Source organism: Microtus oregoni, unplaced genomic scaffold (assembly GCF_018167655.1).
Source record: "Microtus oregoni isolate MIOR12 unplaced genomic scaffold, Mior012 000001F_ref0000356, whole genome shotgun sequence".
NCBI lineage: Eukaryota > Metazoa > Chordata > Mammalia > Rodentia > Cricetidae > Microtus > Microtus oregoni.
Genome location: NW_024543060.1, coordinates 84,370,899 through 84,383,741, shown reverse-complemented (window position 1 = coordinate 84,383,741; position 12,843 = coordinate 84,370,899). Strand labels below are relative to the sequence as shown.

Below are 12,843 nucleotides of genomic sequence, written 5' to 3'. Positions count from 1 at the left end.
TTATAAGACTAGTATGAGTGAGGCACCCACTCTAAACTCTTGCTGGGTGTTATCTTGAGGGACTAGAAACTCCAGTTACACACACCAGGAAGCTACGCCCAACTGTCTTGACTGGGAAACCGTGGTAGTCTGAATGACTCCCATTAGCTTGTATATTTAAATGTTCGCTAGTGGACCTATTTGGGAAGTCTAGGGGGTGTGGCCTTGTTGGAAGAGGTGTGTCATTGGGGGTGGGCTTCAGAGTTTCAAAAACACACACCAGGTCCAATCTGTCTGTCTGTTTCTGGCTTCTGCCTGTGGATCACAATGTAGAGGTCTCAGCTACTGCCCCAGCACCAGGCCTCTCTGCTTCTCACCATAATGATCATGAACTAAGCTAAAACTGTAAGGAAGCTCCCAATTAATTAATTAAAAAATTAATGCTTTTTTTTTTTTAAAAAAAAGAGTTGCCTTGGCCATGGTGCCTCTTTACAGAAATAGAACAGTAACTAAGGCAGCAATAATTCACATGGCAGAGTCAGAAAACTTTGCTTCTTAGTTAACTAAACAAATACAAAACGCTAGTGACTAGATAGGAATATGAGTAATAAGGTTGACCAGATGTCCCTTTGTATAGTTTCTCTATACTGGTTCAATGTCTGGTATATTTTCCCCAGTACGAGGGTGAACATGGCACAAGGCTTCTTAGAAGATTCTTAGAGCTCTTCCATCCCCCAGAAGGAAAGGGATTTTGGGTGTCTCCTTGTGCCTTGAAAAGCATCTGTTAAGAGTATTTCTTGACTATCCACTTCCCACACTAACATGTTAGCTTCTCTGGGGCACAGCCTTGTTCATTTTTGTTTTCCCCAGAATCCAGTCAAGGATCTGGCCCGTTGCTGGTATTCAACAAAGGTCAGCTGAGTTGGAATAAGAATTAAAATTTAAAGGGACTAAATTCTTGCCCGTGTCTCCATGATACCAGCCTAAGTCGTTTCATTGATTTCTGTTCATGAGGTTGGTCTGTTAACTGGCACAGTGGAAAATCGGTCTTTGTCTTAGAACTTGGAGCTGTTTAGCACACATAAAACACATTTGCAGACTGAAGCACTCACACAAAAGGGATTTGGGGCCTTTACTCTGTGAGGTTCTTCAGCGAGCAATGGGAGTACTAAGAGTTTTCACTTTGCATTTCCAGTACAGACAGACCTTATACAGAAGAATGTCAGGAAGGTGTTTAGAAAAACTAGGTAGTGTGGAAATAAAAGTGAAAAAATGATGCCTCTTGGCTCAGGGAGGTCTGGGTTCTACCTCTATAGTACACATCCCCTGTGTCACTGAGGATACTTTTTAGACTCTTGGGGTCCATTTTTCCAGCATTGACTAGGTGGCAATAATACTACAGGCCTTCCTCTTGAGGGTCATATCAATTCCCATCTTGCCTATCAGAAACAGTGCACAATCCAAATAACAGAACGGAAACAGCCTGGCATTGCAAGCTGGTACAAGAGCAAGAACCAAGACTGGCAGGCAGGCCTTGGGATGCAGATCTGAACATTGTATTCAGGAGGGGAATAGTTGCTGGGAACAGGACAAACATGAGGTCACAGAGACAAGTGAAAACATTTGAGGAATTTTTAAAAGCCAATCAATACTTGCTTATGAAAGTGCATGCTGCCTTTGATAAGGTCATTTTTTAAAAAAAACCCTTCCATTCCATTAAAACCTGTGTTTACTAGAAGGGGTGCTCTTAATGGGGCTTGTTGGAAGTCAGAGCATCACTTAAAGAGATGGTGAGGATAAATACTGGAGCTGTGATGCTGAGGCCTGAGGTGCTCAGTTGCCCACATCTACCAAACAAACCAAGCTTGGCTCTGAGCAGTGTGATCATAACCACTGTCACCCACCCGAGAGACCAACAGCGGGGCAGCGTCCCTCGATACTCTGTGCCCCTTTACCTACTGCTTCTGCAGTAAGTAGGCTTAGCTCATATAGCTCTTCCAGCAGCTAGCAAAGGGGAGAAAGAATCCAGAGGACTTGGCTTGGCCCCAGACCCCATTCTAGTGTGGGAAGGTTCCCTGAGCCCCTTCCAGCATCCCTAATAACCCAGATGCACAGGTTCAGCCTGTGCCAGGGTCATTCAGGAATGCCCCAAGGCCGGAACAGCATATTCCTCTCTGCTCCCCACTGCTTCCACCCCACAGACAGTTGCCCTACTTGTTTCTATACAATTAGTCGGCACAATGGGGTCCTCACAGGAGGAGGGGGGGCCGCCCCCAAATCCCATTATTATCCTTATCACTGTCATTACAGTTGCACTGGACCAGAGAGAAGTGGCACCGCACAGGCTTCAAGCCTGGGATCTGCGCAAGGACACATGCTCAATAGGAAAGAAGGAAGGAAGGTAGATCTTCTGTCTCCAAGCACCTTCCTGGCCATTCCGCTAAATACTACAGTGACACAGAAGACTGAACATGTTCCTTCTGTCTTAGGAAGGCCTTCAGGGACCCCCCCAGTTAAAAACTGCTCCCTTTGCCCCTCTTTCCCTTCCTCAGTTTCATTTAGCCCTGCTTGTCTTTTCCTGTGCTGGTTCCTTGCTGATTTTGAGATGGTTGTCTTCCTCCCCAATGACATACCCACCCATAACCTCAGAATGCTACCCATATCCTCAGAATGGCCTCTAAAGATGTCTACCCTCTAATCCACGAAACCCATGGTTATGCCACTTTTATAGAGAACACTGCAAATGTGGACTAGGTAAGGATCTCAAGGCAGGGAGGCTTTGCAGTTATCTCTGCGCCCCCACATTAGCATCAGGGTCGGAGATGGGAGTGCAGGACCAGCAGAGCCTGGCCATGATGCACTGCTGGCTTTGCAAGTGCAGGAATGAGAAGCTGATGAGGGGTGTGACCTGCCCTGAGAAGCTGGAAAAGGGAAGGGCATGAGACGTTTCTACAGGTTTACAGTCCCCTGAAACCCCACTTCAGGGTCCTCACTTCCAGAGCTGCAGTGGAAACATTTCGTGCTCTTGAAGCCACCAAGCGCTCCCCACAGCAGGAGCTGGAGATCAAGGAAAACCCTATCTTTTCCTCTAGAAAGCAGGGTGGTGACAGTACTGATCCCTGACTGCTTAGGGCACCAGGAAGGACAAGCAGGCACAGGATGGAGCCTCCTGGAGGTCTGTGTTCTAGGCCAGCTCACTCTAGAGTTTGCTAGCAAGATGCTACAGGGTAGCATCCGCAATGGAGATCATTCCCTGGGGCTTCAGAAGAGCATGGCCACACGTCCTGTGCTCCATGGCCTGTCAATGCCAAGGTTTAGAACACAAATCTTCATTCCACTCCTGTGTCTAGGTCCATTCTGCATCTGCCAACCCTTCAGGGGTCAGGCATGAGCTGGACCATGAGGGACTTTGCTGGTAGACTGAGCTGAGAAATGATCTGTTTCAGAGTCCCAAGAGTGGCTGAGGATTTCAAAACAGCTACTAGGGGTTCCCTGAAGGTCCTCCAACTGTCACCATTGGGGGGAAAACAGGCAGAAGAATACAGGGGAGGTTAAATATATACAAACAATCAAGGGGGCATCCGGATACCCTGTAATTAGCATGTTGGGGGCTCAGTCTCTATCCTGTGCATGGGACTTATTAAGGAACTGGCGTGAATGGCTGTTCTTTGCAAGGCCCGTTTTCTGAGAAGGACCCAGTCCAGACTCCATGGTGTGACTGGGCCCAAGGAATAGCCACCAAGCAGATGACCCAGGAAGAGATACAAGATAAACTCACTCTACAAGATACCTGAGGAGGGAGAGGTAGGTCCCGCTAATGCCTGACTTGAGACAGTTCATCCCCCATACTGCCAACATGATAATCTTTGCAAGACATAAATCTTTTAAAGACACAGTCCTTTGCTTGAAGCCCTTTAATGAGCTCCCAGCACGTACTAATTAAATCTAAACCCCGAGCCTTCACTTCCTGATCCCACCCAACACCCTTATCCCTTCCTTCCTTCCTAGTCAGTGTCCTAGAGACAAAAATCCAACCTGCCACTCCCTGAACAGGCCTCAGCTGAGCTGCTTTTCTGGCACGAGAAGCCTCCTACCCCCATCTGCCCTTGGTTTAAATCCACCCATGCCTCCAGGCCCAGTTTCCGACTTCCTTCCCCTCGGAAGCTGAGGGCAATCCTGGGGGTTCCTCCTCGGCTTCCACTAATGCTCACAGTACCCCAGCACTTCCTGGGAGCCAGGCCCCGCCCTTCAGGTTCATGGATATTACCTGGCTGAACTCTGTCAGCAGCCCCCAAGGTGGGTACACTACCATCAACCCTGCTTTGACATAGAGAAGAATATGCAAGTTATCCACACCGAAGCCCAGACCCCGTTCCGTGCAAGGCTTTATTTATTCTGCCGCTGCTATACCATTCAGGGTGCCAGTATGGAAGTCAATGCTGCTTATTTCAAGCAGACCTCCCCTTCTGCTCATGAAAGGACAGCTCTGTCTGTCCCCCAAGTCTGCACACACTCCCCCATAACCTCAACAGAAGATTCCCTGTATTGTGGGTAAAAGACTTAGAACTCACCCCCGTTGCGTATCTTCTCAGAAGTCCTTCACCCTCTGACCTGATGCCTCCTTTGACCTCCAATCTTGTACCTACCCAGTGCCTGGGGCACAGGAAGAATCTATCTTGTTTGGGTGTCAGCTCTTCCCTTTGTGAGGTGTTGGGTCAAGGGAGAAAGAATACGTCTTCCAGAAAAACGGTGGCCACCTCGATCTTTTATATTTCATTTTAGGGCCCTATTTTTAGCATGCCTCTCTCTAGGGGGAATTCAATTAATCACCAAGTCCTGTCAGCGCTCAGTTCCAAATAGCTCTCAAACTCTGGAACCTACCCACTTCTTCCCACTATCACACTAACCTAGTCCCAGTTTCTACAGCTGCCTGCTGTCCCATCCACCGGGTCCCAGCCATGTCTCAAGTTCATTTTGCTTCAAATTGTACTCGGTTGCTCACTCTCCTGATGGAAGCTGAGCAGTGGCTCCTCACGACCCTTCAACCAAAATACAACTTCCTGAACACAACTTATGAGGTCTTCTCTCTTCTGCCCCGCTGGCCATGTCCCCTCATCTCCCACCACTCCCCTGCTACCCCATTGCTCGTCCACACTCACCTTCAGAACAGGAACTCATTATACTCTTTGCTGGTCTGTTCCCTCAGCCAGTCTCCCCTGCTGTTATCTGCCTATGCTTCAGGTTTGGCTGAAGTTATCTCTTCCTTGTGAAACTTTGCCCAACCTTTAACACTTGAGTTAGACGCGCTTTATGGGTCTCTATGAAATCCTATGTCTTCTATGCATATCCTTATCACACTCTATTTCATTCATTTCCTTTACTTCTGGAGAGTTTAGATTCATGTTCCCAAGGCCCCGAGCCCTCCTGTACCAAAAATTACTCATCCATAGTGCCCTTTGCCATGCCATTTGATAACACGTCCAACTAGATAGAGTAAAATAGTATATTTCCCTATCCTACTGATGCTAGGCTTGACTGCGGAGCTTGGCTTAGCAACGGAACATCAGTAAATATGTTGAGAGCAGAGGCTTTGAGTGTATAATGTAACTTAGCTTGGGGTCTTGTGCATCTGCTGTCTGACTTACAAGAGTAGGTACCCGACAAAAGACATGTGGAACAGACCAGAGTCTCATCTGCAGCATGATACAGACCTCTTGCTCTTCCCCAGACCAGACCAGTGGAACCATGAGTGAGAAAAATAAATGGAACTAAATACCTGTTCTTTAGGCCACTACGAAATGGGTAGTTGCTCAGTAGGTGGTGTTATTGAAGCAGAACACTCAAAAATAAACTGACCTCTATATCTACGGTTAGACTGTAAACACCATTCGGAAACCACCGTGTCTCCTGATAGAATATGGGGCTTAGAACATGTGGGCACTCCATAAACATTCACCAGCAGATGTATGACTGAATGAGCGAACACTGGCCTCTAGCATGCTTGCCTCTTACCTTGCACGTAAGTCCCTTAGAGCCAGGAATGGCGTCTGGCTTTCCTCACCAGCAGCTAGCCATCTCACTTCCCACACTGGGCTCTTGGTAGGAGTTCAACAAATATTCGTTGAAATTAGAGAAACTGAATTTTGTGGGCTGGCTTGGGAATCCATCCCCAACTTGTGACATGGTTTCTACGAGCAAATGCACTCGCTGAGCCAAACAAACTTGCAAATGAACTTTTGGAACCCCGTCGGCTCATTGGTTCAGGATTGCCAGGTTTATGGAAATCCATAACTGAACACATGCGCTGTGGTTTGCAATATGGGAGAAGCTGAGAAACCGCTTCCAACCCCAAGATATGCAGCCTGAAAAAAAAAATTCCCTTTCTGCCCACACACACAAACGTAGCACAGGTTGAATTTGAGGTTCCCACAATAAAATACTAGACTTCCTAGACCTCATTGTTTACTTGGTTTTTATCTGCTTATCCTGGGTGCCTATTCTTAACACCAAATCAAAGCGGGATTAAGATCATTTTCTTGCCCCCCCCCTCCCTTCCCAAATCCACTTTCTAGACATGTATTCAAGAAAGTTCAACCTTCTCAACACCGAAAAGAATTATTTTTCTAAATAAATCTGTGACATTTAAAATAAACACAGTGGGATGCTCCGCCATCATACAAAAACATCCCCTTTAGCATCCCTAATTTTGAATGGTACTGAGAGCTCAACATGAGTCACAGATCTGAGGCATAGCTTCATTTTATCCTAGGCCAGAACCAAGCCAGCTGGGAACCAAGTGAGGTGAGGTGAGGTGAGGTGAGGTAGCTATGAAGGGCCTTCGACCATGACCCCAGAATGTTTGCTGATACATACAGCCATGGGTACTGCCTGCCAGTCACTCAACTTACCTCACTCACTTAATATGCTTTTGGAACACACTATGTATGACAGCGTAAAAGGAGAGACTGAGGGATAAAGATACAGTGATGGGCCACAAAGAACCCAAAACAGTAATGTAATCAGAAGTAGGGGGTGGTGGGACAATGGTCTATACCCTATTTTAATAAAACGCTGATTGGCCAGTAGCCAGGCAGGAAGTAGAGGTGGGGCAACCAGGCAGGAAGTAGAGGTGGGACAACGAGAATTCTGGGAAGATGGAAGTTCCAGTCTGCAGTCGTCACCCAGACACAGAGCAAGCAAGATGTGACTGCCTCACTGCAAAAGGTACCAAGTCACGTGGCTAACATAGACAAGAGTTATGGGCTAATGTTAAGTTATAGGAGTTAATAAGAAGCCCGAGATGCTAGGCCAATCAGTTTATAATTAATGTAGACCTCTGTGTGATTTTTGGGGGGCCTTAACAACTGCGGGAACTGGGCAGGACAGAAACCTCGGTCAACAGTAGGGGGGGCGGTTATCTGATGAAACTGGGTAGTCGGGTAGAAATTGGCATTTATTCTAGGACCAGACAACAAAGAAAAAACTAACATGGGGGAGAGTACGCTAAGATGCAGAAATCAGAAGTTCAGGTGCAGACCCTGGGTAGGCAGGAACACTACTAGAATGTTCTCAAATCAGAAAGACAATCAGTAAGGCTAAGGTGACCATGGAGAAAGCAGCACGTGAGAGGTTGGAGCTGCAGATCACAGGGTGCCTTCTCTGCAGGAGGGGATCTGGCTGAGTTGGAGGAGGGCGAGCCATTAGAGCCAACTAATCTGGGGGACACCACCTGGTGCAGTCTTAAAGGATTGTTCCTATTGGGTGAGAGAGCAAGGGAAGAAGCAGGGAAAACAGAAAAGAGTCCTGACAGCTAACCACTAAGGATGGCCTAGGGTCCTCACCCAGTTCTCCATCAACCCCTTTCGCCTGGCTTACTGTTCTCCCCTGGGGACCATAGCTTCCCCACGTCCCTCTAAAGGGCTGGCTGCTTCCTCTCACCAAGCATAGGTGGTCTACCTGGGCCTAACTGCCTCTTCAGCATGGTTCTCTTTCTGACCACCTCCCAGAGTTGAGGCTCATGTTATCCACAGACACCATCTTTGACCCCTCCTCACGGAGCCACCTACAGCGTCCACCCTCGCCCTTTATTTCTTGCCTACTTCATCCCTCTCTCTTTAACAGTGGGCCTAAGATTGACAGACAGATGGCTGGCTCATCTAATACTCCGGTGACCACCATAGGTCCCTGACTGTTCTTTGCCCAATAATCTTGTTCTCCATCTCAACCTTCATGCTATAACCATCCTACAGAACTTATCATGCCCAGTAACTCCACATCTCTGTCACCTCAACTCTAAGCCACACACAATCTGGCCAGTACTCTCTTTCCACTTCTCCAATGGACAGGTCCAGAGCGTGGATCTTACCACCCTCTCATGTCTCTTACCCATACCTGTGTCCCTGTCTTCCTCCTTCACACACAGGAATCCCTCATGACACACAGCGATGTCTAGCGTGGCACTGGTACCGGTCACCCTTTCTGTACTTGTCCCCACACTCTGGCTAAACTGAACTTTACAATGACAGCCCCGGAGCTAGACTAGACTTGAGTGAAGCAAAATCATGCTTCTGTTCCAAAGGCGAGATCATAAGCCCCAGGTGGTCCCCAAGAATGCCAAACACCCATACTCTATTTTCTTAGGTCTGCCTGAGCTCCTGTGTGCTTCTTACTCTCCTTCTTTCCAAACCTCTGGGGCTCCCTCTCCACAGGCCCATCCCAGCACCTTGCTTCTCCTGGTCTGAGGTCATGGAGGATGTGCAGAGCGATATGAACAGACCCTGAGCATGCGTCTACCCCTACCAGCTCTGGGGTCCAGGCTCTGCAGCCTCCTTCCCAGCCTTCTCTGAGGCTGCCTTCCCCACTGACATATTAGGTCCTGTTGTCTGCTGAAAGACAGCACACAACTCTTGTTCTCTTCCTTTCTATTGGAATCTTCTCAACAACACTGAAAAGCACTGGTGTGGGGTGGTGTGTGTGTGTATGTGTGTGTGTGTATATCTGTATCTGTGTGTGCATGCTTGTTTGTGCGCATGTGTGTATCTGTGTCTGTGTGCATGCTTGCTTGTGTATGTATGTATCTGTGTCTGTGTATGCTTGATTTGTGTGTGTGTGTGTCTGTGTGTGCATGCTTGAGTGTGTGTGTGTGGTCTCTCATTGAACTTAGAGCTCACCAATTTGGCTAGACTATATGACCAATGGACTTGCAGGGATCCTCCTGCCTCTGCTCTTCCAACACTAGGGTTACAGGCACACTCTAGCATGGCTGACTTTTTAGGTAGGTGCCAGAGATCAAAACTCAGACCCTAGTGCTTTCATGGCAAGCACTGTAGAGACTGACTGAACCGCCCTCTCTCCAGCCCCAGACAGCATTATTTTATGCATCTTTTAAAACCCAAAACTTGGACTAGTGAGTTGGCTTGGCAGGTGCCTTCACCTGCCAGACTTAACCACCTGAGGTCGGTCCCCGAGACCCATATGGTAGAAGAAGAGCGCCAACTCCCACGAGCTGTCCTCTGACCTCTACACACGTGCTATGGAACACGCATCACTCCACTCCAATTAAAATATAATGAAAAACAATGTTTTAGAACCCTAAACTCTGGACTCTACTTTCCGCCCCAGAATCTGCTCCATCTCTCCTCTGCCATTCCTCCTAACACCCCGAGGAGCCCATCCTGCTCACTGCTCAGTGTCCTTCTGCACCACTCCAAGCCCAGGCCTCTGTCACAACCACCGGTTGCTATGTGCTAAGTCCAGTGGCTCCATTCTCTCTTGGACCTCCTTGGCAGGAGCCGGCACGATACACTGCCCTCCCTTCCTTTTCCTTGCCTGGCAACAGAATGCTCCCCTAAGAGCTTCCTCTCCCCTTTCCAATACTTCATTGTTTTTCTCCTAATTCTGTTTCTCCTTGACCCTAAACATCAAGACACTCCAGGGCTCCAGCACTCCAGGGCTCAGCTCTTGAACATCTCCTCTTTTCAGCCAGCATTCCCTCCCTACTCTGACCTTAAGGCTTCTGTAAGTACCATCAAAATACAACCAACTCCAAATTTCTATTGCCGGCTCGGGCATCTCCCATCAACTCCTGACCCACGCTTGTTGAGCAAGCAGACCCTACCTCCATGCAGCTTTTAATTACCGCCACTGTCACCAACCACCCATGAACAGGCTCCTGCCCGGAGCTCTCTCCCCCCCCCCCCCCCCCCCCCCCCCCCCGCAGACACCCAGAGAAGCTGCGCCAATGGAGTGGATCTGAAAAAACCTACAGCAGCCACACAATCCTGGCTGTGATCAGTTAATTTCTGAAAGTCTACTCTCGGGCATGCGACGAGAAGAAAGGGCTCCCACCAATTACAATTATTCATGAGAATTTCCTTGGCCCTGCTTCTTTTGTCTGCCAGCAACTCTCAGGGAAGGAGCCCCACAAGGAGGTGCGGCAGAGGAGGGGGGGCACTTGCTCGTCTTGCAGCAGCTCGGATTGTGGCTTCCTCCACGAACTCTTAATTCATCCCATCTCCATATTTTTAGCCTGTTTCCTGAGCCTCTCCCCAACACCATAGCCACCCCTCTCCATTCATGCCTCCTGTTCCCCCATTAGCTTCCTAATTCACTTCTCTATCGCCTTCATCCCCCAGGTGCCCCTTTGCTCTGCCCTCAGCCCCTCTCTACCTGCTCCACTGTTTTTTTTTTTAATCTGTTTCACCTTTTACAACTGAAAGCACCAATCTGACAGCCACTGTTATGTGGCTTGCTCCCCCCTCCCCATTCCTGCCTGAGCCGCAGCAGCGAAGGCTCTTTCCTCCTTGCTTCTATAGCAAGAGCTGGAGTACTGGGTTACCATGGCAACAGTGAATCCAACCAGGCTGGTCCCAGCGATGCTAAGAACTGCCATGGAGAGGAAGCCGCTACAAGTCGCCCCTGAGCCTAGCTGGGTCGTGTACATCGTAATTCAAGACCAGGCTGGGCAGATTCTGCCTGGAGACTGAGATTGTACATCAGGCCCACGGCTATATGGCGCGTGAGGAGACAATGCCATCAATAACAAGGCTTCCACAGAGCGAGCAGAATCCATGGCATGATGAGGATTCATTTGAAAATTTTCAAACATTCCTCTTCTTTTATCTTCTCTAAGGGAGAACCTTTTGGCTCGCTCTGAAGTCTTGGTGAACTTGGTAGGAAGTAAAAAGCAAATCCACCCACACTAGCCTCCCTTCCCGAGCCACATCCCTGCCCCCCCCCCCCCCCCCCCCCCCCCGCTGCCCGCAGCCTGGGTGGTCCCGCGTGGCCTGGGTCAAATGACTTGATGGCACTGACAGAAACATCTTGAAGAATGAGTTACAGTTATGCCATGTGTTTTGGTCCTGGAGAGCTCTGCTCCCCCACAGCCCGGGAACGGATCATTAAAGAGGGGCAACAAGTGTTCTGGCTGCATCACACTTTCCAGAGAAGGAGAGTCGGGGTGAGAAAGGATTTAGGAAATACCTTTGTAGCGGGAGGCACCAGCCGCAGTGGGGGTCTGCTGCTGTTAGGCACTCTGAGCAGGAGTTGCGCTTACTGCAGTTTGCAACAAGAATTCTCCTCACCTGAAAATGAAGAGGACATGAGTTTAGACGGAATCGCAAGCAACACTGGGGTCGGGTGGGGAGGTAGGGCACCAAGGACCACAAAGAGTAGAGTTATCAACCTGAGCCCTGAATGTCTCCACTGTGGCATCCAATGGCAGGTCTCCAGTTCTAGGACAGGATGCAGTGTCTAAGAACCAGCCTTCCACAGTACAGAAGGCCATCCCCATTCACCCCAGTGGCTCCTGAACCCACAAATTCAACCAAGAGCAGATCGAAAACATCTGAAAAAAAAAATACTGTGTCTCTATTTGCTCAGTGTATTTTCATCCTCTCATTCCCTGAACAGTGCAGTGGTATGATTTATATAGTATTCACACTTTATTAACTGAGTGGTGGCGGTGCATACCTTTAATCCCAGCACTCGGGAGGCAGAGGCAGGCAGATCTCTGTGAGTTCGAGGCCAGCCTGGTCTATAAGAGCTAGTTCCAGGACAGGCTCCAAAGCTACAGAGAAACCCTGTCTCGAAAAACCAAAAATGCAACCAAACCAAACACCACTTTATTATATCATAGGCATCATAACTAATCTAAAGATAATTTAATGTATATGGGAGGAATGTATATAGGCTATATGCAAAACTTAAGGATCTGAGCATCCACAGATTTTGATGTCTTGAGGGCTTTGTGGAATTGATCCCCCAGAAGGTATCAGAAGAACAGTATTCCCAGACTCCCCTGTGGCTGAGACTCTTGGGGTGGAGCCTTGGAGACTGTATTATAAAGAGCCTTCTCGGGTGAGTCTTACCATAGCCACGTTTCTGCTCTGTGGATAACTATTTCCATGGGGATCACAGAGCCAGGTCACATGACTTTCACACGGGGACAGTCAATATTGTCAGTGGTGCTATGGAAACGAGCAGTGGTTCTGCCCCAGAATGATCAGCGCGAGTTTGGCAAGGGATGCAGAAATGAAGTGTAGTAGGGTATCTCCATCACTTCGGCTCCCAGCTCAGTGACTCACCCCCATTGCAGGGTGTGAAACAGGAGGAGACAGGGCTGAAAGGGGCAGCTTAATAGTCGAGCCCTTGTCTAGCAGGCTCAAGGTGCTGGGTTTGATTCCCAGGACTACAAAAAAGGAAAAAAAAAGAAACAAACAAAAAGAAATAGAGGGGGGATAAAAATCATTCCCTGTTGAGAGAGAGAGAGAGAGAGAGAGAGAGAGAGAGAGAGAGAGAGAATGCCTTTCTCACTCATCAGTCAACAGTGCAGGGCAGATCCAGGCAGCAAGCAGAGGCGGTGGC

The 12,843-nt window shown here is 48.6% G+C and overlaps 1 protein-coding gene across 1 annotated transcript in view; it reads right to left on the bottom strand.

Moving 5' to 3' along the window:
• Plxnc1 (plexin C1) overlaps positions 1-12,843 on the bottom strand; it is a 148,398-nt gene that overhangs the window by 94,575 nt on the left and 40,980 nt on the right. The window contains exon 4 of the mRNA XM_041673541.1: positions 11,461-11,561. Within this exon, the coding sequence (XP_041529475.1) occupies positions 11,461-11,561 (101 nt within the window). The remainder of the gene's footprint in view (positions 1-11,460; positions 11,562-12,843) is intronic.